Genomic DNA, 23262 nt, shown 5'->3' with positions numbered 1-23262 from the left:
GCCCTGGTTCTAGCTTCTTCTTAAGAATCATCGATACAGTGTAATTGTCCTTCAGTGAAACCATGTCTGAAGTGTGTTAAACTGGCTTGGCAGGGTTGTGGTTGGTGTTCTTTTGCACTTGCCCTCTGCCTTTTTGGGTGTTTTCTCAAGCATCATCATAGATAAAAAGAAAGTTGGAAATTCACATGTTCCCCTGGCCTTGCCAGCCTGGCGCATCCATGTCCACTGGCCCTCTGACTTTAGTCAAGCAGGTGAAGTAGTTCATTTCCTCCGTTTAAACTTGTCCTGCTTTGGGCAGCCCGAGTGGCTCAGCGGTTTAGTGCTGCCTTCAGCCCAGGTCGTGGTCCTAGAGACCCGGGCTTGAGTCCCACATCAGGTTCCCTGCGTGGAGCCTACTTCTCCCTCTGCCTGTGTCTCTATCTCTCTCTCTTTCTCTCTCTCTCTGTCTCTCATGATTAAATAAGTGAAAATTTTTAAAAATAAACTTGTCCTGCTAGACTTGCCACCTTGTACCCGTAACTGGCGATGTGGCACGGGTGCAGAGGGATGCAGGGCAGGTACGGCAGAGCTGGGAGCAGATACCAGATGTGTGTGGTGGCACTTTGCTGGTCGCATTAAAACCTTCCTCACTTGAGGGATGCTTGGCTGGCTCAGTGGATAGTGTGCGACTCTGGATCTCAGGGTCCTCAGTTTGAGCCCTATTCTGTGAGGGGTAAAGATTACTTAAAAGTAAGATATTTTGAAAACCAGATGCCGTTAAAATCCTCACGTGGCGTGGAGGGCAACTCCATGGGGTCAGCGGGGCCAGCATTTTTATGTCTGGTTTGCAGGGGTGTGGTCTGCGGCCGAGAGTGGTGAAGAGCTTGTCCAGGACTGTAGCAGGGAAGGAGGTTGATGGAATCATGGGTGGTGGTCAGGGTAAACAAGATGCTGTAGTGCTTCCACAAAGAGTAGGCACTGCATGCATATTGCCTCCAAGATGGAAAACTCTTGTCCTGAAAAGCACAGATCTGTTCCTGTGTGATGCTTAGTGTGATATGCCACTGAGGCCAGCAGGGGTGCTTGAGAATCGTCCCTACAGCCACGTCCCGGCTCTTCCCTCTGAGGTCTGTCTGTCCCCGGCATGCTCTGGTTAGAACAGACTCCACGGGCGTGTGGAGGGGACCAGCTTAGAGGCACAGCTCAGCTGCCCCAAGAGGACACCAGTGGAGGCGGGTAGAACACATACACACACTCCACCAGCCACGGTGGGGTCTCTGTATGGACAGGGCTGGTCTGTCAGCTGCCTGGCTTTGTCTGCAGGCCCAGAACGAGCTGATCTGGAACATCAAGGACGAGCTAAAGAAAGTGTGTTCTACAAATGACCTGAAAGAGCTGCTCATCTTCAACAAGCAGCAAGTGCCATCTGGGGAGTCAGCGGTGAGCTGCCTTCATGTACAGTGAGACGCAGGAGGCGGCCAGAGTGGTGATGGGAGGAGTGGAAATGCTGTGGTTCTGCGGTGTAGTCTTTGCCATCGCAGTCACCACATCTGGGGACAGGAAAACCCCATACGTCAGCCCTGGGCTTAGGGAGGAGACCAGGGTGGGCTATGAATATGCCTTGGGTGCTTGTGCCACACATTTTGGCCCAGACACCCAGGGACTGTAGGTCTGGAGGGCGTGGAGCCACCCGTGGTGAAGGGAGGCCTACCTGCACCCCACTGGTTTGCCCCACTGGCTCTGCTCCTTGTGCGGTAGCAGGACACTGTTCTAAGTCACCAGGGGGTAGGGACTGTGGCACTTCACGTGGAGACGTGAGGCCTCTCAGAGAAGTCCAAGCTCTGCCTGTAACCAGCTGCCCCGAGGAGTCCGTATCGGGGCCAGCCCTTTCTCTCTTAGTTAGCAAGGTCTTCCTGCTCTTCCTCCTGGGTCGGTAAGTGTCCTTCCCTATAGCCTCTCCTCTCCTCTCTTGACCTGTTTGCTACCTGGCTTCAGATCTTGGACCGAGTGGCTGATGGCATGGTGTTCGGTGCCCTCCTTCCCTGTGAGGAATGCTCAGGCCAGCTGGTCTTCAAGAGTGATGCCTACTACTGTACCGGGGATGTCACTGCCTGGACCAAGTGTATGGTCAAGACACAGACACCCAGCCGGAAGGAGTGGGTGACCCCGAAGGTAAGTGGGTGTGTGAGGGGGTGGATTCTTGGATGTTAGCAGAAGAACACCATCATCCCTTCTTCTGGGCTTGTTCACACTCCAAGTCACCATGACTGCAGTGCTGTGTTCTTAGTCTTTGTGACAAGGCCATCCTTACACTCAGAATATAAAACCGTATTATTGGTCTGTAAGTTTGCAAACTCCACAAACATAGAAGCACAAGCAGTCCTAGCAGGAGTACAAGTTTTGTCCTATTGGCATAAGGTTTTGACGATTGGCATTGTCCTCTTGGTTGCCAAGACCATGAATTACCTTTGTATTTGCTTATTGAGGGCTTCCTATGTGCCAGGCACTGTTCTAGGTACAAAAGACCCGCTGGTGAACAAATGAATGATGATAATTCCCGCCTCGGTGATAGGAGACAATTTCCTAAGGATGTTTTCCTGCCTTAGTGCTAAGGGGAGTTGGGTCCGGAGTTCAAGTATCTCCTCCTGTTGTAGTGGTTTTTTTGTTTTTTGTTTTTTTTTAATGGGAATGCATGTTGAATTCTCAGGATACCAAAAACTCACTTGGAAATCCTCAGTTGGGACTGTCTGCACCCTCAGACTCTGTGTGGGCAGGGCTGCCTCACTTCTTGTGCTTGTGCAGGAGGCCAAACCTGTGGGCCGGTGGCACAGGACTTAGCATGTCACTCGGGAGTCCCACTGGCTCCGTCAGCACAGCACCTACACTTGAACTCTGTTTTCCTGCCACCCTCTTGCCTCCCCTGCTTGCTGCCATCATTGTGCCCCACCTCACTGTTTTCTCTATACTTGTACTTGAGCCATCACTCAAAAACAGCTCTGACCTCATCACTGCTTGTGTCCTTAAGACCTCAGTGATTCCTTGGGTCACGTGGAAATATTCTCTCAGTTTTTCTGAGTTTGCAAATGTCACATACCTGTGTGTGGTACCTGTACCCCTTTTACTATCTGTGAGAAAATGAGATCATAAGGAGTGGGGACCCATTTTGTATTTCACAGGCCAGTTGCACAGCATTGTGCTTACTTTTGAAGGTACCTGTGTGTGTAAGACCTATTTTCAGGTCCACAGTGCTTGCCGCCTGTGCAGATTCACGGATTCCCAGCTCCATGTAAGCCTGCTGCTCTCTGTGGGCCTTCCTCAGGCTCTGTGCTGCCCTTGTCTTCCTGGGTACTGTCACTGCTGCTGCACATGCACACACACTGTCTCTCTAGCTCTTTACATTCCCAGCAATAGAACACTGACCACCCAGTGTTCCCTGCATCCCACAGTATGTCAGTCATACGTCTTTGCTTGGACCCTGCTTTTTTGGCCCCTAGCTGCCTAAACAGGTCATTGCCTCCAGGGAGCCCCCCCAGAGTTCCCCATCTGTTGTCACATTAGCCTTCACGTGTCTGACCCAGTCACCACTGAACTGCTTTCTTGAAAGAAGAAACTCTTCATAACCTCACCATGATAATATGGCACAGTAAGTGTTCAGCATGACTTGGAGATGGTCTGTTGCTCCTTTGATCCGGGGCATTCATGGAGCACAGGTACACGGGAGTGGGCTCTTCCTTGCCTGGACCATGCTGTTCCTGAACTCCGGAGGAGTCCTTATGGAACGCTTGTTGCTCTTAGCAGCCGCGTTACCTTCTCAGAAGGGAGGGGAGCTCTCTGGTTTCCTCTCGGGAAGTAACCTCTCTCCCAGTCAGTGCAGTCTTGGGAGGTGGGCATGTGACCCCTGAGGGGCCTCTCGAGGGCCAGGCCTGGGGGTTTCAGGCCGTGGCAGCTGATTCATGATTGGTTGGTTGATGTTTCAGGAAAACTCTTTGCTTACAGCATCCATGCCAGCATTATCCTAACCGTGGAAGCACTAGAAATAAGCACTGTGTTTGCAGTGATCGTGTATTTTGTGCTGGAAATCTCGAATCTTTTTTAGGATTTATTTATTTTAGAGCAAGCAGGGGGAGGGGCAGAGGGTGAGAAAGAATCTCTTTAGGCCGGGGGAGCGGGGAGAATCTCAAGCAGGACCTCCCCCTCCACTGAGCATGGAGCCTAACAGACTCCATCCCACGACCCTGAGATCACAACCTGAATGGAAACCAAGAGTCCATAACCCACTGAGCCCCCCCAGGTGCCCCATTGTCTTGTTTTCTTGTCATTCCTTATCACGAGAAGTAAAATGAAATTCCTTAGTTTGAACGAACCAAACCTTTGCTGTGGCAGACGGTAATTTTAAGGGAGAACTGGTTTCTTAACTGAAACTTTAATTCTTTAGGAATTCCGAGAAATCTCTTATCTCAAGAAATTGAAGATCAAAAAGCAGGACCGGATATTTCCCCCTGAGACCAGTGCCCCAGTGGCAGCGGCACCTCCACCCTCCACTGCCTTGGCGCCTGCTGGTGTAAACAGCTCAACTCCGCCAGGTAGGGCTCCAGGGCTGCCTGCAGGGAGGGGGGGGGCCATGAGGGGGGGGCCCATGATCTTAGCAGGAGAAGGGTCTCTCCAGATTCTCTGTTTGCCAATCCTTAGGGCAGCCTTACCGAGAGTGACATTCAGAATGTCGTCCAAACCACACGACAGACTTTGCTTTCGTGCCTCTGGGCAGCCCTGTGTCCATCAGTCATCCTGAGCCTGATGAGATGGTTGGGTCTTTTGCACACACAGACCTGCTAGAGACCTTGGCCGCTGAAGCAGGTTCCAACTCCTATGAATACAAATATTCCACACCACAGACACAGATCAGTTTTCCATCCAGAGAAGAGACTTGCTGCCTTTGTTCACTCAGAGACACATGGTATAGCCTAAGGGCTACAGCCACAGGTGGGTGGGTGGAAGACAAGGGGCCGACCCTGAATGTGAGCCTGTTAATGACCTCCCCCGCCCCAGGAGGCCTACGTGTGCATGGTCATTCTGAGTCAGTCTGTTATTTGGGGTGTGGGGTCAGTCTTGACTTGCCCTCACAGGAAGGGCTTGAGGGACGTTTCCCTTCCTGTTCTAGGAGTGCGGAGCCAGCCCTGATCCACTCTCACCACACCCAGGCACAGCCCCTGTCATGGGGCTTTCTGATCTGGGCTCCATGCTAGGGAAGTGCCAGGGTCTTTGTGTTTGGAATCGGTTATCTAGCTTGGCATCCTGCTGACCACAGCGTGGAGTGACTGCCCTTAACAAGTCTTAATCTATTTGATGAGGTTCATAAGTATCACATAAGAAATTGCGAGTTGGGAAAAGAAAAGTAATTGGGAGCTCAGCTCTCTGCCTCCCGTCCCACTACCAGCCTGGTGGTCCCCACATGCAGCTTTCTGGGTCTCCCTGTGGGACAGAGCCAGGAGACCCTGCTGGCCAGGCCAGCCTGCTCACAGGACAGTGTTGTTATGTGGCTTTTCCCCTAGCCTGGTCCTTTGTGTGCTAGGGGACGAGACAGGCTCTCCACTTGCTGTCCTATCCTGCTTTCCCAATAGCCCTCGGCCTCTGTTTTCATATACTTATCACTCGGGTACCAGAGGGGAGCTGAGGGTGTCCAGGCCCTGCAACCTGTCCCAGCCTCCCTGAGACCTCGCTGCCTAACCACTGTTCTCTTTTCCCAGGTAAGCCATTGTCCAACATGAAGATCCTGACTCTTGGGAAACTCTCACGGAACAAGGATGAGGTGAAGGCCATGATTGAGAAACTCGGGGGAAAGTTGACAGGCACAGCCAACAAGGCCTCCCTGTGCATCAGTACCAAAAGTGAGTTGAACCAGGACACCTGGGTGGCTTAGTGGTTGAGCACGTCTGCCTTTGGCTCAGGGCATGATCCTGGAGTCCCAGGATCGAATCCCACTTCAGGCTCCCTGCATGTGTCTCCTTCTGTCTGTGTCTCTGTCTCTCTTTTTATGTGTCTCTCATGAATAAATAAAAATCTTTAAAAAAAAAAAAAAAAGTGAGTTGAACCTGGTTGTAGAACAGGTGCACAGTGTGCTTCCTGCCATGGCGGTGAGCTTGAGTAAGGGGACACTGAGTATGGTGTGGCATCTGCAGGGCACTCCCAGGTAGGTGTCTGGTCAGCAGCATTGTTTGGGTCTGAAGGGAAACCAGTGCCTGTATTTTGTGAAGCCACTCTGTGTCGTGTATGTTCACATGCTTTCTCTCCCGAGCTGACCAGAGCGCCTCACTTTGGGGACATGAATGGTCTTGGCACAACCACTGGGGGCTCTGAAAAGCACAGCAGCTGCATGGACAAGCTTGGGGGTTTGAGGAACAGCAGAGCCGGGGCGGGGCTGACAAACACTCACCTCCTATACAAGGACTCCTTCAGGACCAGGAGAGGTACTTGTCTCGCCTACCCATAGAGTGAGGCAAGACAGAAAAAATGGGGATGAATTCAAAACAAAAGAACAAGTAAAGTCTCAGAGGAAAAAATCTTGAAGGATTGGAGATAAGTAGCTTACTTAGTCAAAGGCACTCCACACACTGGAAGCAGGACAGATTCCTGCATTACCTGTGAAAAGCTGGTGCTGGTTCCTCACAGAAGTGGAGCAGACAATCCTGAGATGCATGTGGAACCACAGATGCTCCAAACAGCCAGAGCAGTTTTGAGAAAAGACAGAGCAGGAGGCATCATGCTCCCTGATTGCAAACTACATTGCGAGCTGTAGTATCAGAGTAGTGTGGAGCTGACGTGTGAACACCCAGAGGTCAGCAGAACAGGGTAGAAAGCCAAGAATACACTCTGGAGAAAGCCAGATCCCTGCCTCACACTGCTCACAAAAATTTACTCAGAATGGATTGTAGACTTGTATGTGAGACCCACAACTACAAAATTCATAGAAGAGAGCACAGAATAGACAGGGAGCTCCTTGACCCTGGTTTTGGTGATTTTTGACTCTGGCACCAAGAGAAAAAAAACAGACCAACAGGACCACATCAAACTAGAATGCTTCCACATGTAAGGGAAATTGTCCGTAGAATTAAGGGGCATCCTGCAGAGTAGGGGCAACCAGTTGCTTGTTATGTGCTTGGGGATGCCCTGGGGAGGTGCAGGGTCGAGCACTTTCCTACCGTTTGGGCTGCAGATGGCTCCTTTTCTGAGGTGCATCTGCCCACAGGCCTAGACCCATGTGTAGGAGGCGGCACTGTACATGGGCCCCCAGCACTAGGTGACAAGGAGGGGCTCAGGCTCAGTCAACAGGGCTCTGGCTTTACTTTACACGTAATGCTTCGGCCGTTCTTCCCCTGGTTTGAACAGAGGAGGTAGAGAAGATGAACAAGAAGATGGAGGAGGTGAGAGAGGCCAGCATCCGAGTGGTGTCTGAGGATTTTCTCCGGGACGTGTCTGATTCCACCAGGAGCCTTCAGGATTTGCTCTCCGCCCATGTGCTGGCTCCCTGGGGGGCTGAGGTGAAGGCAGAGCCAGCAGAGCCTGCGGCCCCTAAAGCCAAATCAGGAGCTGCGCTCTCCAAGAAGAGCAAGGGCCCTGTCAAGGAGGAAGGTGAGGCCCACAAACTCCTGAGATGGTCTGTGGATGCTGGCAGACCGCTCCCTCGTCCTGCCTTCCACCCCACCCGTATTTCCTAGTTCTGTTTTACTTGAGCAGTTACGGTTCTTGTCTTCCAAGGCATCAACAAATCTGAGAAGAGAATGAAATTAACTCTGAAAGGTGGTGCTGCTGTTGATCCAGATTCGGGTGAGCACACAGGAGCAGGAGTGGATGGGCGGTCAAGAGACTAGGGGTGCCCAGGCCACACCTGTGCCCTCCTACCTCTTGGGCATCATCTGACTGGCAGTATGGTGTCTGGGGGTGTGAAAGCCCCCCACCCCTTACCGCCTGCAGACCCCCTTCTCCCGGAGTGCATTGGCCCCTCATGGGAGTTAAAACAAGGCACCCTGCCTCTTCCACAGGTCTGGAACACTCTGCACATGTCCTGGAGAAAGGTGGGAAGGTGTTCAGCGCCACCCTAGGCCTGGTAGACATCGTTAAGGGAACCAACTCCTACTACAAGCTGCAGCTCCTGGAGGATGACAAAGAAAGCAGGTGTGTTCTGGGGATAGGACGGAATGCCTGTGAGGTGGCCCCGTGAAGGGGGTAGGCCCGAGAGGGGTGTGGGGAGGCCTGGTTCCCTGGAGTCTGGCCCCCCCAGCTTCACAGGGTGTGTTGTCCCACCATCTCCCAGGACTCTTAACGGCCCTTTGAATCCAGAGTGTCTGACCCCTGTACACACGTTTGGAGGTAAAGTTTGGTGGGACCAGAACTTGTGGGTTAACCTGGACTGTTTCTTGTTAGCAAGCAGAAATTTTCCCCACTGGAAGTCCAGGAGTTATTTGAAAGGCAGAAGCTGTGTAGCGGTGGCCCTGTGGGAGCCAACTCAGCCCTTTTAAGAAACCGTGGCCAGCAGCCATCTGTAAGCACTGGGTGGCTTGGTTCTTCCCACTGCCTCTATTTCTCACCAAAAGTTTCACCTGGCAAGTGGCTCAGAAGTGACCCTGAGGGTCCAAACTATCTAGTAGGCTACTTAGATTTTCTGAAGAAATAAGCCTTCCAGCATGTGGATTATCATCTGCTCTGGTGGCCCACTTTAACTGGTTTTCACTGAAGGGGCAGCATGGGCTTTCAGATCTGGACATTTCTTCAGGACAGTTGGGGAAAGCACCTCCCGACCTTTCCAGGGAAAAATGCAAGCAGGGATTATGTTTCTGTATCTCTGTGCAAGAACCCAGAAAACCTCCAGGAAGCCCTAGATCTTCTTTAAATTCTTTGGTTTACTTAAAAGTGCATACAAATAAATCTTGTGTCTGAGGTTCTGATATCATCTTATTGTGACTTAAAACTCAGCTTATACATTATTTCCATTATTTTAAGAAAGACGAACCCCCCCCCCAAAAAAAAAAAAAAAAAACTAAGCAGCACAGCGTGTCGGGTACCTGTGGTGTGTACCCCAGGTTGACATGGGAACAGAGAATGGTGGCCTGACACTGTGGGCTCAGCCTCCATGCCACTGACACACGTGCACACGAGCCCCCGTGCACACACAGACACACACACCCAGTGCTTGTCACATCTCAGCCTCTGAGCTGAGCCCCAGAGCCTTCAGAATCTTTCAAGCATGTCCCTAACGGTTGCATCTCTTGAGCACGGGACTGCCAAATGATGCTTACTGTATTTCTTTGAGGAGTGAAATCAGGTGTTTATATCAAGTTAGAGTTTATTATAAGCCCCGGGGTTCACTCCACAAGCTTGCCTGCCAGATGCCAGTGTAACCTGTTCTTGGGCATGTCCTAGGGCCCATTCACCGATGAAATTTGAAGGGGCGTTCTTTAAAGTTCTACTCCTCAGTTCCATCAAAAGCAAAAGTCCACAGTGTTTTTTTTCTGGTTTCTGTGTCAGTCAGCATTTTGTGGGTTGAAGCTCTTTCTCCTCCAAGTGGAGTGGCAGGAAAGAGAAACCTGCCGAGACGTGAGTGGCCAGCCCACAGTTTGTATCTGATCCTTACCCTCCCTCCACGCCCTGTCACAGGTACTGGATCTTTAGGTCCTGGGGCCGTGTGGGCACCGTGATTGGCAGCAACAAACTGGAGCAGGTGCCGTCCAAGGAGGAAGCCATCGAGCACTTTATGAAATTGTATGAAGAGAAAACTGGGAATGCCTGGCACGCCAAGAACTTCACGAAGCATCCCAAAAAATTCTACCCTCTGGAGATTGACTATGGCCAGGTAATCACTTAGCTTCTTCCATCATCTGCTTTTGGCAAAAGCAATGGGTGCCAGAGTTTCTGTAATAAGCCTTGGGTCAGACAGCCTCTCTGGTAAATGGTTCCAAATGCTCAAATAAGTACTAACACTGATCCTTCTGAAACTCTTCCACAAATAAGAGTCGGGGAGGGTGGGGGGACACTTCCCAGCTTGTGACGTGAGGCCAATGTTACCAAACGTGAGGCTTGTGACACCAAAACCAGAGATACGGTAGGACAACTCCAATGTCCATAGGGTTATAGACACAGTCCTAACCACCTGCTAATTAATGGGGCACAGCACAGGATTTAATACCTGAGAATGCAAGGTCAGCCCAACACGCAGAAACCGGTGCACTGCAGCAGGAATATAGTAAACAAATCACATGGGCATCCTCACAGATAGAAAGCGCATGTACATATGAATCAAATCCACATGGTGCAGGATAAGCTCAGACAACACAGGTAGCATGGCGGGGGTCAGTCTTTGCTCACTTGGTGCAACGGGAGTAATTCTTAGATGCGTCTTCTTCCCTGACCCTGTGTTTCATCACCGGTCATGTGACCTGATTTATCATCAAGATAGAATTACAGTGACCCGGGCTCTCCTAGGTCATGGTTTGGGGGTCCCAGGTCTGATGGTTTCTGTTAACACATTTGTAGCTAGCTCACCTTCCTGTGTACGTCACCAGATAGCTTTATGGAGGTCTTCTCTGGCGCGATGCTTACCCTGGTTTTTATATGAAAATCTGTGACACTTGCCCCTTGAATGACATGGAGGGTTTGGGGTACTGACCCCTCCCCCCATGCAGTCGAAAATCCACATACAACTTGACTCCCCAATTCACTAATTGCCTGCTGTTGACCAGGAGCCCTACTAGTAGGAAAAGTTGGTTACAGCTTATTTTGTGTTACATGTATTCCATACCGTAGTTTTATAATAAACTAAGCTAGAGAGAAGAAATCATTATGAAGAGAAAATACACTTTTTTTCTAATGATTTTTTATTTATTTAAGTGAACTCTATACTCCACGTCAGATTCAGAATCACAACCCCAGGATCAAGAGTCACATGCTCTTCTACTGAGCCAGCAGGGCATTCATATATTTCTTTTTTAAAGAACAGAAAATCCAGGGGCACCTGGGTGGCTCAGTGGGTGAAGCATCTGCCTTCGGCTCAGGTCATGATCTCAGGGTCCTGGGATCAAGTCCTCTGTTGGTCTCCCTCCTCAGTTAGGAGTCTGCTTCTCCCTCTTCACTTGTGTGCTCTTTCTTTCTCAAATAAATAAAAATTTTTTAAAAAATAATAATTTAAAAATCTATGTATAAGTGGGCCCACACAGTCCAAACCTGTGTTGTTCAAGAGTCAGCTGTACTTTAATAAAGGTGGGGGGCATGTTTACTTCCCAGAGGGCAAGAGATTTATAGAGGAGTAGAGATTTTAATTCTTAATCTTTGAGGCTTAATGTGTTTCAAATGAGTGGTTTCTAGTTAATAGAGTATTTTAAGCTCTCACCATTAAAAATAGAATTTAGAGGCACCTGGCTGGCTCTTTTGGTAACAACTTTTGATCTTAGGGTTGTGAGTTTCTGAGACCCATGTTGACTTTGGAGATTACTTTTTTTTTAAGATTTTATTTATTCATGAGAGTCATAGGCAGAGAGTGAACCAGGCTCAATGCAGGACTCAATCCCAGGACCCTGGGATCATACCCTGAGCCAAAGGCAGATGCTCAACCACTGAGCTACTCAGGCATCCCTGGAGATTACTTCAATCTTTAAAAAAAAAAAATAGAACTTAGGGGCACCTGGGTGGCTCAGTGGATGAGCATCTGCCTTTGGTTCAGGTTGTGATCCTGGGGTCCTGGGATCGATTCTCCCATGAGGCTCCCTGTGGGGAACCTGCTACTCCCTCTGCCTGTGTCTCTGCCTGTGTTTCTCGTGAATAAATAAATAAAATCTTTAAAAGAAAAATAGAATTTGTATCTGTAATGACAAGTTTGAAGACCCTGGAGATTGACTCAGCAGCGTTCCCTACTGATTAATTTTTCTGATTTCAAAAATAACATTTTAGAAAATTTGAGAAAGACAAAGACAAAATCATAGTCAACCTAGAGTTAGTACGGTTACAATAATGGTGTATGTCTTTAGTGCCTCTGTTTCTCCACGGATACTTTTCCTCACCAGAGAACTGGAGTCCTGCTCCACAGGCTGTGTTGAGAGCACCCACAACCACTATGTAGATTATACTGTTGCAGGCGCTACATTTTAAAAAGTAAAAAAAAAAAACTGAAACTATCTTAATAATTTCCTAAAAAAAAAATAATTTTCCTTTCTTTTTTTTCTCCCCTCCCCCACCTTTCTGAAACCAAATCTTTGAAATCTGGTGTGTTTTTAGCCCTTGTGACACATCTGCATTCAGACTGGCTGTCTTTCAGAACAGCAGCCAGTGAGTTAATCTGCACTGGTCTGGAGCAACTATCTGTTAGGGCTGCACAGATGTCAGGTTGTAGTTCATGGCCTATAAACCATCTGTAATGAGGCTACTGCATTCATAAATATTTCTGTGGTTATTACCACTAGCGTTGGAGATACCAAGTCACAGAGAATATGTACTTACGAAGGGTTTTAACCATTAACAGTTTGCCTTCCAGTGGAGCCATAAGCAGGGAATACAAAAGCATTGCAGACTCCGTGTTTGAACATGAAGTCAAGCTGACGGCTGCAGCCAGGGGCATGAACACAGCACAGGTTCCTCCATGCAGCTCAACAGATTCCAGGATCAATGTTCACTCAGAGCAAATACCAGCTGTGGCTAGTTGCTAGGGACAATCTGATGGACAGGCCGCAGTCCCTACCCTACTCTGGTTCATAAGTGACAAGAGTTCAGACATTCTGAATGCAGTGTGGTCCTGACCTACCTAGCCTGGGTTGTTGTTTGTTTTTGTTTTTTTTTTTTTTCCCCTAGCCTGGGTTCTGCAGATAGCAGGAGTATAGTCTTGTGCTCTTAGCTCGTCAGGGAGCAGGGATGAGGCAGGGGAGGATGGAGAGCTCATACATCAGTCTGTGTGGCAGGAAATGGGTCTGGGTACTTGATCTTTTGGGACTGTATAGAAGGTTGTAGGAACTTCTTACAGAGGCCCTGGGGTGAGGCAGTGGGAGAGGAATGGGGAGGATCTGTCCAGAGTCCTCTTGGTCCATAGTGGGCCCTGGGCAGGTGATGAGCAGGAGGGGGTGAGGGCATGTGGCAGGGGGTGCCTGCAGGTCAGCCTGCTTAGAGCTGAGCACTTTCAGCGGCACTTAGAGGAAGGGTCTGATCCTGGGGCAGACTCCTACGCACTCCTCCTGGCAACACTCCCTCAGCCTTTGGTGCTATTGACACTCGGTCAGACGCTGCCGCCCAGACGCTGCCACCATTTCACTGGGGTGGTTGAACGGGGGTCTCTTATCGATTCAATCTCTTTTCCATGAAGGACGAAGAGGCGGTGAAGAAGCTGACAGTGAAGCCTGGCACCAAGTCCAAGCTCCCCAAGCCCGTACAGGACCTCATTAAGATGATCTTTGACGTGGAAAGTATGAAGAAAGCCATGGTGGAATATGAGGTTATTGAACTTTTCTTCCTTTGGGAGCTCTGCTGGGGTTGAAGAGTTGAGTGCTGGGCCATTAGCGGGCTCGGGCTGTTGGTGGCAGGTGTCCGCTTCTGCCTGGGCTGCTCATGCCCTTGCAGGGGATCGCTGACCTGCCATGAAATGTACAGTGTGCTAGGGAGAGCTGGCCTCTGGGTCCCACGTCTCTTGCTCTTGTCCCCTTGCTGCCATGTGACCGCATGTGGGTGTGGCTCAGGGAGGCAGGGTAGGCAGAGTTGTTCTGGAAGTTCAAGGTGTAGCCCATTTACAGTGACCAGTGAGCAGCGCTGAGCAGGTGTGGGAAATTCCTGACACTTAGGCCATCAGAACTCCTCCTGCTTCAGGGAAAGGTGGGGGTGGGTTTGTCCTGTTCCTCCTGCCCAGGACAGGATGGGGAGGGCCATGGATGAGACCACCTGTCCCTGTTTGTTCTCCAACCTGGCTCAGCTTTCCCTGGGAGGTGAGTGTGGAATCCCTGGCAGGGCCGACCCTGTCCAGTTGCTGTTAGAGAACAATGTGGAGTCCTAGAGGTCCTCTAACAGGATTACAAATGGCCAGGACTCATGCAGTGCCATTCAAATAAACCCCTGTACCGACTTCTGTCAGGAAGGCTGACCAATATGACAGCTGGTGGACGAGCTCAACAGGGACATGGGCTCAGGGGAGGGACGGTCTCCCATTTTTTTTGTTTTAGGAGAAATGTTCCACATGACATTTCTAGCTTCCTGTGCTCTGGTTGATAGAATTTCTTAGGCCAGTCTCCTTTAGAATACCATTCCTGTCCTGGCTTTGGCTCAGGTGCCTTAGCTTCCCAGGAAGAGACAGACCAGGGGCCCTGCAGCTGGGAGCACTGGCCCTGCTCTTGTCTCTCAGAGCTCCTTCCTCTGTGGCTCCCAGAGCCAGTTTCTGGTCCGTACTTGGGATGCCACGCTCCTTGACGTATCCCATTGTCTCAGCATGGTTCACCTATCTTCCTATCTTCCCCAGACCTGGCTCCAGCTAAGTAATGTTCTGTAAACCACATCTCCCCTCAGGTGGAGAGTTTCTTTTTTTTTTTTTTTTTTTTTTTGAGAGTTTCTATTCAAGGGGAGAGAAGCCATGTGTGTGGTCAGCATCAGATGCTGCAGCCACTGGCCCCTGCCTGGTGCTCCTTCAGCTCCATCTGTTCCATCTGTGCAGGTGTGGGGTTGCACAGGGGGCCCTGGGGACTGGGAGCAAGCCACATGGGCCAGGATGCTCACTAGGTCTGTGGGTGACCTTGGAGGAAGGTATAGCTGATGGGGACCAGGCCCTCTAGCGGCGATTCTTGCTTTTCCACTACGTCTTTGCCACGGGTCTTAATGGTAATTTTTCAGCTGTGAGCAGCAGCAGCGTCACTCAAATAATTGTGGAGCCTTTTAAGATAACCGATTCAAAAAAGATGGCATTAATTTGAATATAAGTAGATATGTTCAGGAGTGTGTACTCCCGAAAACCTTGTTCACCACTTGATAGTCCTTACTCACCTGGGAACTGCCCAGGCTCTGAGACCCCAGGGGATGCCATGTAGGCTGGCCCTCATACTTGCTTTGGGCCTGAGTGGGAGTCGTGCTGGGCCCTCTCCTGGAAGTTAGCTACCCTAGTGCAAATCAGGGGTAGAGGAGACCCTGGTGGCTCATCACTGCGTAAATGAAGGGAATATGACCCCCTCTCACTCAGGCCCTGCAGGGCAGACTCTCTGGATCTCCCCATAAAGACCAGGCAACTGTGTGATCGCTTCCAGCAGGGCCAGGAGGCCGGAAGCGGCACCCTCCAGCTCTGCCATTGGCCACTGCACAGATAGGCTTTCAGAGGGACAATTCTCCCCTGTTTTCTCAGATTGACCTTCAGAAGATGCCCTTGGGGAAGCTGAGCAAACGGCAAATTCAGGCCGCGTACTCCATCCTCAGTGAAGTGCAACAGGTAAAGACAGGCCCATGGCTAGGGGGCAACCTCTCTGGGGATAGTGGGCTCACTGTGGGGCATTGACTCTGGGTCAGTGAGGTACTGTACCACAACTCATGAGGGCCTAGGTTTTTTCAATTCAGTACATATGGTAAGTGCCCGCTACTTGTCAAAAGGGGTCACAAAACTAATGAGTTAGCTGTATTTTCAGTCATCAGATGTATAACAAACTCTTAGAAACCAATAAAGGCATTTGGTTCTCCTACCTCCTGAAAATAGCCTGATTTTGTGTGATCTGAAGAGTTAGGCTCAGGGGCACCTGGGTGACTCAGTTGGTTGAGTGTCCAACTCTTGAATTTGGCTCAGGTCGTGATCTCGGGGTTGAGAGACCAAGTCCTTTGTCAGTCTCCTTGCTCATCGGGAGTCTGCCTGAGACTCTCTGACCCTCCCACTGGTGCACCCGTGTGCATTCTCTCTAAAATAAATAAACTTCAAAAAATTGAAATTGGGACACTCAGCTGGCTCAGTGGAGCTTTTGACTCTTGATCTTAGGGTCTTGAGTTCAAGCTCCACATTGGGTGTAGATAGTACTTAAAAATAAAATCTTTTTCCTAAATATTTTATTATTTATTTGAGAGAGAACATGAGTGGAGGGGGCAGAGGGAGAAGCAGGATGCCAACCAAGCAGGTACCTTGACAAAGTGCTCTATCCCAGGACCCTGAAATCATGACCTGAGCTGAAGGTGGACTTTTCACCAACTGAGCCACCCAGGCGCCCAAAGAGAAAATCTTTACAAAGGTAGAAAAAGGCTAAAGTTATTTTGCAGTTACTAGGAAATCAAACAGATAGCAAAGTATTTTTTCACTTTGGTTCATCCTCATTGAACATCACCTTACCGGGCATCTGACAGCGTCCCCTAGTCCACAGGTCCTTTAACACTGTGCTGTGAGGGGCTGACTAGGGGCCGGGGGGCAGGCCTGGCCTGTGAAGGAAGAGGGGCACCCAGGAAGCTGAAGTGAGACCTTCCTGCTGAAGCAGACTCCCTGCTGGTACTTGGAAAGAAGCCATGAGACAGAGCTCTTAAATCCAGCAAACACTGCTCCGAGCCCTGGCCCTTCCCTTGCTACCCACTCGCTGAGCTGTGAACGGTCTCTGCCCATGCTCTGCCCTGTTCCAGAATCCCCAGGAGAGGCTGGTAGCGCGTCCTTCCCCGCGATGCAGAGCCTGCGTGGTGGGGGAAGGGAGGGGTGTTGGGACCAAGCTGTTGTGCTTTACCACCCTGTGGCCATCCCGCTGCCTGTCGGTCTAGTATCACAGCGGTCTAGCTCCTCCATCTCTGCATTTAGTGAGCACTTATGTATACGGAACACGAATTGGCGTTGTGGCAGCAAAGGGAACTTGAACTCCCTGCCTTAACAGCTGAAGATCAGTGGATTGGTGTGGAGGGGCCACCAGAATTCATAGGAGTGGGGCTTTTTCCCTTTCAACATTTTGTTGTGAAAAGTTCCCAAACACTCACAAAGTTGAGAAGGTTTTATGGGAATGCCCCTGAGCTCACCACCTAGATGCTGCAATGGACACCTTGCATTATGGTGGGGAGTGTTGCAGGTCCATAACGATACAGGTCTTTTGGAAATGAATGCTTGCACGGGAGGGGTGACACTGACGTGCACCGGTCTTGAACATGGTCTCTGTGTTTCCTGGCTTCTGTCCACCCCGAACCCTGCTGCCTCAATCTCTGTGCCCTCCCCCAAAGGCAGTGTCCCAGGGCAGCAGTGACTCCCAGATCCTGGATCTCTCGAATCGCTTCTACACCCTGATCCCCCACGACTTTGGGATGAAGAAGCCCCCACTCCTGAACAACGCGGATTGTGTGCAGGTAGCACAAGGGGTTCAGGAGGGAGCCTCGGGTCTGCAGGGCTTTGGTGCGGGTTCTGGCTGGTGCTTCCTCAGAGTAGAGGCTGGTGCTGGGAGGACCACCTTTGGGCCCTCCTTTTGAAGTACAATTTCTTCCCACATCAGTGCAGACCAACACAGGCAAGACAGATATGCTTTCCTTCTCTAGTTCTACCATATTAGTCTGGGGGAACGAGCCTTAGGAGCCGGACAGCCCTTTCTAACCACGTGTTCCTCCCCAGTTTCCATCTCTGCCTCATCCGGGTGCCAGCGATAGGTCCCCTTCGGTTCTCCCCATGGCCTTGTAGCTTCTGGCTCTCCTCTCCCCCAGGGAGCACGCCCCTTTGGTGTCCCACGCTGTCCCCGACCAGCTGGGGGGTACTCCTTTCACTGTCCCTTCTTGGTTGTTCTCTGTGTATGGATTTTCTCTGGTAAAACAAGGTGTGTCTCCCTCACCCAGGTCCGTAGCCCAGGGTTTCCTATCTGTTCTTCCAGGCCAAGGTGGAAATGCTGGACAACCTGCTGGACATTGAGGTGGCCTACAGTTTGCTCAGGGGTGGCTCTGATGACAGCAGCAAGGACCCTATCGACGTCAACTATGAGAAGCTCAAGACTGACATTAAGGTAATAGGCACCCCCTTCTCTGGAGCATCCAACCACTCATCCCGAGAGCAACAGTCCCCAAACTACAACATGCATTTCTCCTGGAGGCCTCCTTAAAACCAATGGCTGGGGCCCAGGAGCTGGCCTGATTTCAGCATGTTCCCAGATGCTGTGCTCCTGGCCCTTGGAGAACCCAAGAGCTTCTCATCTGTATGTGAGCACGTTGGCCAGGCAGCTTCCAAGCCAGGCCTCTGGTACAGAGACTAGTTTTTGAGCAGCCTTCCAGAAAGTTCACTTTTCCTTAACCCAGAGAGGATCTGTTTTTGGAGACTTGTGTGCTATGAACTCTATAAGGCTTGTTGTGCACATTTCCAAAGTGGAATCTCCTAGTGGCAGTCATACTAGTACACGGTACCTAGGTTCATACTGTGGACTTGAGGTGGTGCACAGTCTGAACTCTGGGAGTGTTGGGGGCTTGGGCACTCGGCCTCCAGCTTGCCTTGACCTTGAGTCTGATCTCCTTTCCCGCGTGTCTCCCTTCCTGGGACCCTGCGGTGTGGCCAGGTTAACGTGAGCCTGGAATGGAATATTTACCTCAATGGAAAGAGCCTTTGCTTTATTACCTAAGACAAAGCAGAGTTCTGTGGGTCCTCAGAGAGTAAGCCACCGAGGTCACTTGTTTGGTCCCTGGGGCACCTCCTGACGGGAATGCTGTGGGCCCAGTTCTCTGTGAAGGGCTTATTTGCTTTCTGTTTACGATTCTAAGCCTTTTAAGCTGTGAAGAAAACCAGAATTCCTGGGTTTTCTGCATTTTGGCTGAGAGTATGAAACCTCGACCTTCTTCATAGTGCACTCGTGTTTGTGCGCCGTGGATAATGTTAACGAGTAGGTGGTTATCGGGTAGACACGCTGGCCATGGTGCGCCCAGCCCTGAGAATTCCAGAGACTCGGAGTTCTCATCCTGTCCTCAAAACCTGACAGTTCATGCAGTGTCGGCCCACGTGTGGGGTGACTGTACTTGGGGTCTTCTGCACTCTGACTCCCAACAATGTTGTAGGTGGTGGACAGAGATTCTGAGGAAGCCGAGACCATCAGGAAGTACGTTAAGAACACTCACGCGACCACGCACAATGCATATGACCTGGAGGTTGTTGATGTAAGACTCTTCCCCCTCTTACCATCGTTTAGTCCCACAGGCTCCTGCCTACTCACTCCCGCCTGGGTCTAGGCAGGGAAAAAAAAAAAAACCTTTCCTTTACTTTAACTAGAGGAAGTGACTGATTTGTTGGTTGAGAAAAATTAGCAGTGTTGTGGTTTGGGGGGCGGCTTTGTATCTCTTTTTCTGTTCCTTTCCAATCTCAAAGCCTAGATGGAGATCCAGAACGTACAATGAGATGCACCTCGGAGCACCTCTCAGGGGTGCCTCTGCTACCTGTAGCGTTCAGGGTAAAGGCAGCCTCTGCAAGGTGGTTCTGGTGGAGTAGCTCATCCCCACCTGACCCAACCTCCTCTCTCTCTGCTGTGGCCTCTAGCTCTAGGGACCGTTCCTGTTTTCCTGGGTCAGGTCAATCTGTTAACCAACGGCTTCTGGCATTTCCTTCCATTAATCCCACCCCCACCCCCGAGCAGATTTTTAAGATTGAGCGTGAAGGCGAGAGCCAACGCTACAAGCCCTTCAAGCAGCTGCATAACCGGAGGTTGCTGTGGCACGGGTCCAGGACCACCAACTTCGCGGGGATCCTGTCCCAGGGCCTCCGGATAGCCCCACCTGAGGCCCCTGTGGTAGGTGCCTGGCCTGGGGTGGGGGCAGCACCTGCTCTGATGGCTGTGTCCATGCACAGCCCGACCAACCCCTGGGTGGGAAGGGCCTATGCCCCCGTACAGGGTCTGTTGCAACAGGAGATTTTGGCTGAGTCACAACAACAGGGGACTATTGACAGACCTCTCTCTCTCCGGGCCCCTCACACATGGCACCCAGAGTGTCTACACCTTGTCCTCCTGCCCCTAACTCTGGGGGATGTGGCTGCACCTCTATCAGCCATAGTTTCTGGAACAAAAGAAGCGGGTGTCTGGGCCTTGCTTTAACGGGTGTGTTGACATGCAAAGAACAGGCTTTGGCCACAGGCCAAGCCGAGTCCAGACCTGCCTCTGCCGCTTCCAGCTGGGTGACCTCCATGAACTCAGTGTGTTCCTCAGGAAAACGTGGCATTGCCTGAGTGAAGCCCTGCCCGGACACAAGGGGTCGGTGCGTCACCCACTGGATTGTAGAGGTGACCCGCTGGTCAGGGGCTTAGAGGCAGTCCTGCAGCCCTCTCACTTTCAGATTGTGAAAAGAGCAAAGAGGTCTAGTGACTGGCTTGTGCCATGTGACCTGGGCACATGCCCTGACCGCCCTGAACCCCATTTTTAACAGAAGGACATAAATCTAATAAGCCAGCATTTATGGGGTGTTTACATGGGCTGGGCACTGATATACCTGCTCACTAAGTCATTTAATTTTCATGAGGGCCCCATGAGGTTCTTTCTCCTGTTCAGAGGGGAAGAAAGCTGGGTGCAGGCAGATTAAGTAGCTTCTTAGGTGCCCGGCGGGACCCAGGATCTGAACAGCCTGCTGCATGAGCTCAGCCTCTGTGTGTGCCTCGTTGCCTGGCTCCTGGTCAGTACTCGGGATCGATGGTGCCACGAACACCCCTTCAGTGACCCTTTCCAATCCTCCAGACAGGCTACATGTTTGGTAAAGGGATCTATTTCGCCGACATGGTCTCCAAGAGTGCCAACTACTGCCACACATCCCAGGGAGACCCCATAGGCCTGATCCTGCTGGGAGAAGTTGCCCTTGGGAACATGTGAGTCAGCCCATCTTGGGGAGAGCAGCCAGTGGGGGGTGGGGGGGAGACGGACAGGTGGGTCCAGAAAGGGGAGCTCCCTTTGGCCGGGATGGGACCCTAAAAATTCCCTGCCACGATGGTAGAAACCAGTTCTAGTTAAGTGAATGAGGGAGACCCAGGAGTGCTTCCCAGTACCCAGGCTGAGGAATCCAGCCAGGCCTTGGGAACTGGCGGCATCCATCCTTCTATGGGCTGCATAAGGGATGGTCACCCCCTCGCACACGTGTGTGCACACAGATGTTAGATTTTTTGTTGGAGACCAACTCAGGTCAAACCGGAATCCATCCCAGTTTCAGATTCCTTGCAGAAAAAGTCAGGTTGGTCCTGTTTGCATTGGGCGTCCACCTTGGTCCAATCGTCATGACATGGGAGAGCAGGGTCATGTAATAGACCAGGGGCCCAGGGAGGGTGGCCTGTGCAGAGAAGCCTCCAGAGTGGCCGGCCACAGCTCAGGACAGGACCTCTCCTGCAAAGTTGCCACGTAGTAGCAATCGCTGACACAGACTGTTCTCAGAGAACTGCCGCTTCACTCCCTAAAGCCAGGGTGGGAGGGAGCTCCCAGCAGGGAGGGCAGGCTGGGTTCTTCTTCTCACTTGGCCTCCTGCTGGTCAGACCTTTTGAGAGCATGGAGCCCTCAGAGGCCCTTCTGAGACTGTCCTTTCTCGTGTAGGTACGAACTAAAGCACGCTTCACATATCAGCAAGCTACCCAAGGGCAAGCACAGTGTCAAAGGTAACGTGTTTCAGAAACTCCTGCTACCTGGATTCATGGGAGGAGTCTGTGTGTGGCCAGCTGTAAAACAGCTGGAGGTTCATTAGAGAATCAGGTCACACCCCCTTGTGCCGCTCGTGTGCCAAGATCCAGGGTTTTAACGTGACTCTCAGTTGCGGTGCTGGGGGTGGGGCTCGTGACGTTGGGGTGCCCAGAACATCTGGGCTGCTGGAGTTCCAAGCACCTGGCAACCCAGGGTCTTACCTGCCACATTGAAGTGGCTGCTTTGGACCTATGCTCAGAAATAGGACTGGGGTGGGGGCAGGTGAGATCAGTAAGTCTCTGGCCCTGGGACCTTGATTGGTAACTACAGGTTTCTGGCTGGAAGGATAGAATATGGAATGCATGCGTATCTTTAAGATGAACACACAGACCCAATGTAAAATGGATCTCCTCTTGAAATGTTTTCAGTCTCCATTTTCACAGTTCCTATCATGCCTTCTGCTCTGCAGGTTTGGGCAAGACGACTCCTGACCCTTCTGCTAGTATTACTCTGGATGGCGTAGAAGTCCCTCTTGGAACTGGGATTTCCTCTGGCGTCAACGACACCTGCCTGCTGTATAACGAGTATCCTTTTCTGAGCATGCCAGGCTGTATGCCCCAAGGGATGTCCAGGGGGGCAGGCTGACTGCACACCCTCTGTCGGATCTGCACTGGGGGACAGGCCAGGCCCCCCGCCCTTGCGAGCCCAGTTGGTATGCGGGACGGGGGCAGCCAGCATGAAACCGGGCGCTCCTTGACACGCTCCCCTTCTAGGTACATTGTCTATGATATCGCTCAGGTCAACCTGAAATACCTGCTGAAGCTCAAGTTCAACTTCAAGACGTCCCTGTGGTGAGCTGGGGCGTGAGGCTGAGGCACAGCCTGGTGGCAGGGATGAGGGTGCCCAGTGCCCCGCACTGCCTGACTGGGCAATAGCCGCTGTACCACCACCTGGAGATCGACCTCCACTCCGTCTCCTTAGGAAGGATTTTCTACGAATGTTTGCTCACGTGTTAAGCAATGTTTCCCCCGCTTTTCAAATCCTTTGTTTGTGTGGGTCTGGGGGTGGGGCAGGGGGGTGCCCCTGTGGCCAGCACCCTGGTGGGGATGACTGACAGTAGAAGAGGAAGGGGGTTCTAGACTAGTTCTGCAGGAAGAACCACGCACGTCACGACGTCTGCCTTACTCACTGGCTTCCCGGGGGGTATTCCTTCCGCCCTTCTAAGTGTTCACTTTTAGTTTCAGTTTTGGAAAAATGTTAAGCATTTATTTTGAGGTAAAAATAAAAACTAATTTCATACTACTTAGGTTTTCTTTTTTATTTTGCATTTATCGTCTTTTTTTTCCCCACTTTTGTATGAGTTACGTGGGGAGACCAGGAGGAGGAGGGATGTTAACAATTTCTCACACTTAGAAATAAAGAAGTGCTTTCTGTTTCTGGACACACTTGGATCTGGAAGCCCTCAGAACGCGCAGTGCAGCGAATTAAAAGTTGCATTTGAAGTTCCTGTATTTCCCATGACTAGTTTTGTCTTCCAGATTAAAACGGTATCACTGATGCACACACCCAAGGGCTAACAGTACTTCTCAATTAAAACAGAAATGGTTTCTACATTTGTTGTGTATTGTGTTTGGTCTCATTCCGATTGGATCGGGTTCATCCTCAGTACAAGGTCCATAAAGACGACTGGGGGGCATTTGCTTCGGGGGGGGGGGGCAAGAATGTCAGGCAG

At 51.0% G+C, this 23262-nt stretch overlaps 1 protein-coding gene across 1 annotated transcript in view; it reads left to right on the top strand.

Annotated features, from left to right (window-relative positions):
- The window catches only part of PARP1 (poly(ADP-ribose) polymerase 1), a 38749-nt gene extending 15917 nt beyond the window's left edge, over window positions 1-22832 (top strand). Inside the window, exons 6-23 of the mRNA XM_072732703.1 lie at window positions 1303-1419; window positions 1975-2151; window positions 4415-4562; window positions 5724-5864; window positions 7363-7605; window positions 7732-7800; window positions 8016-8148; window positions 9628-9823; window positions 13313-13441; window positions 15323-15406; window positions 17146-17268; window positions 17781-17909; window positions 18946-19044; window positions 19518-19670; window positions 20607-20734; window positions 21447-21508; window positions 22000-22114; window positions 22304-22832. Of these exons, the coding sequence (XP_072588804.1) occupies window positions 1303-1419; window positions 1975-2151; window positions 4415-4562; window positions 5724-5864; window positions 7363-7605; window positions 7732-7800; window positions 8016-8148; window positions 9628-9823; window positions 13313-13441; window positions 15323-15406; window positions 17146-17268; window positions 17781-17909; window positions 18946-19044; window positions 19518-19670; window positions 20607-20734; window positions 21447-21508; window positions 22000-22114; window positions 22304-22385 (2328 nt within the window). The 3' untranslated portion in view covers window positions 22386-22832. The remainder of the gene's footprint in view (window positions 1-1302; window positions 1420-1974; window positions 2152-4414; window positions 4563-5723; window positions 5865-7362; window positions 7606-7731; window positions 7801-8015; window positions 8149-9627; window positions 9824-13312; window positions 13442-15322; window positions 15407-17145; window positions 17269-17780; window positions 17910-18945; window positions 19045-19517; window positions 19671-20606; window positions 20735-21446; window positions 21509-21999; window positions 22115-22303) is intronic.
- The last annotated feature ends 430 nt before the right edge of the window (window positions 22833-23262 follow it).

This window comes from Vulpes vulpes, chromosome 13 (assembly GCF_048418805.1).
Source record: "Vulpes vulpes isolate BD-2025 chromosome 13, VulVul3, whole genome shotgun sequence".
NCBI classification, from domain to species: domain Eukaryota; kingdom Metazoa; phylum Chordata; class Mammalia; order Carnivora; family Canidae; genus Vulpes; species Vulpes vulpes.
Note: the sequence above shows the minus strand (reverse complement) of the source record. Positions and strands in the feature narration are given on the sequence as shown.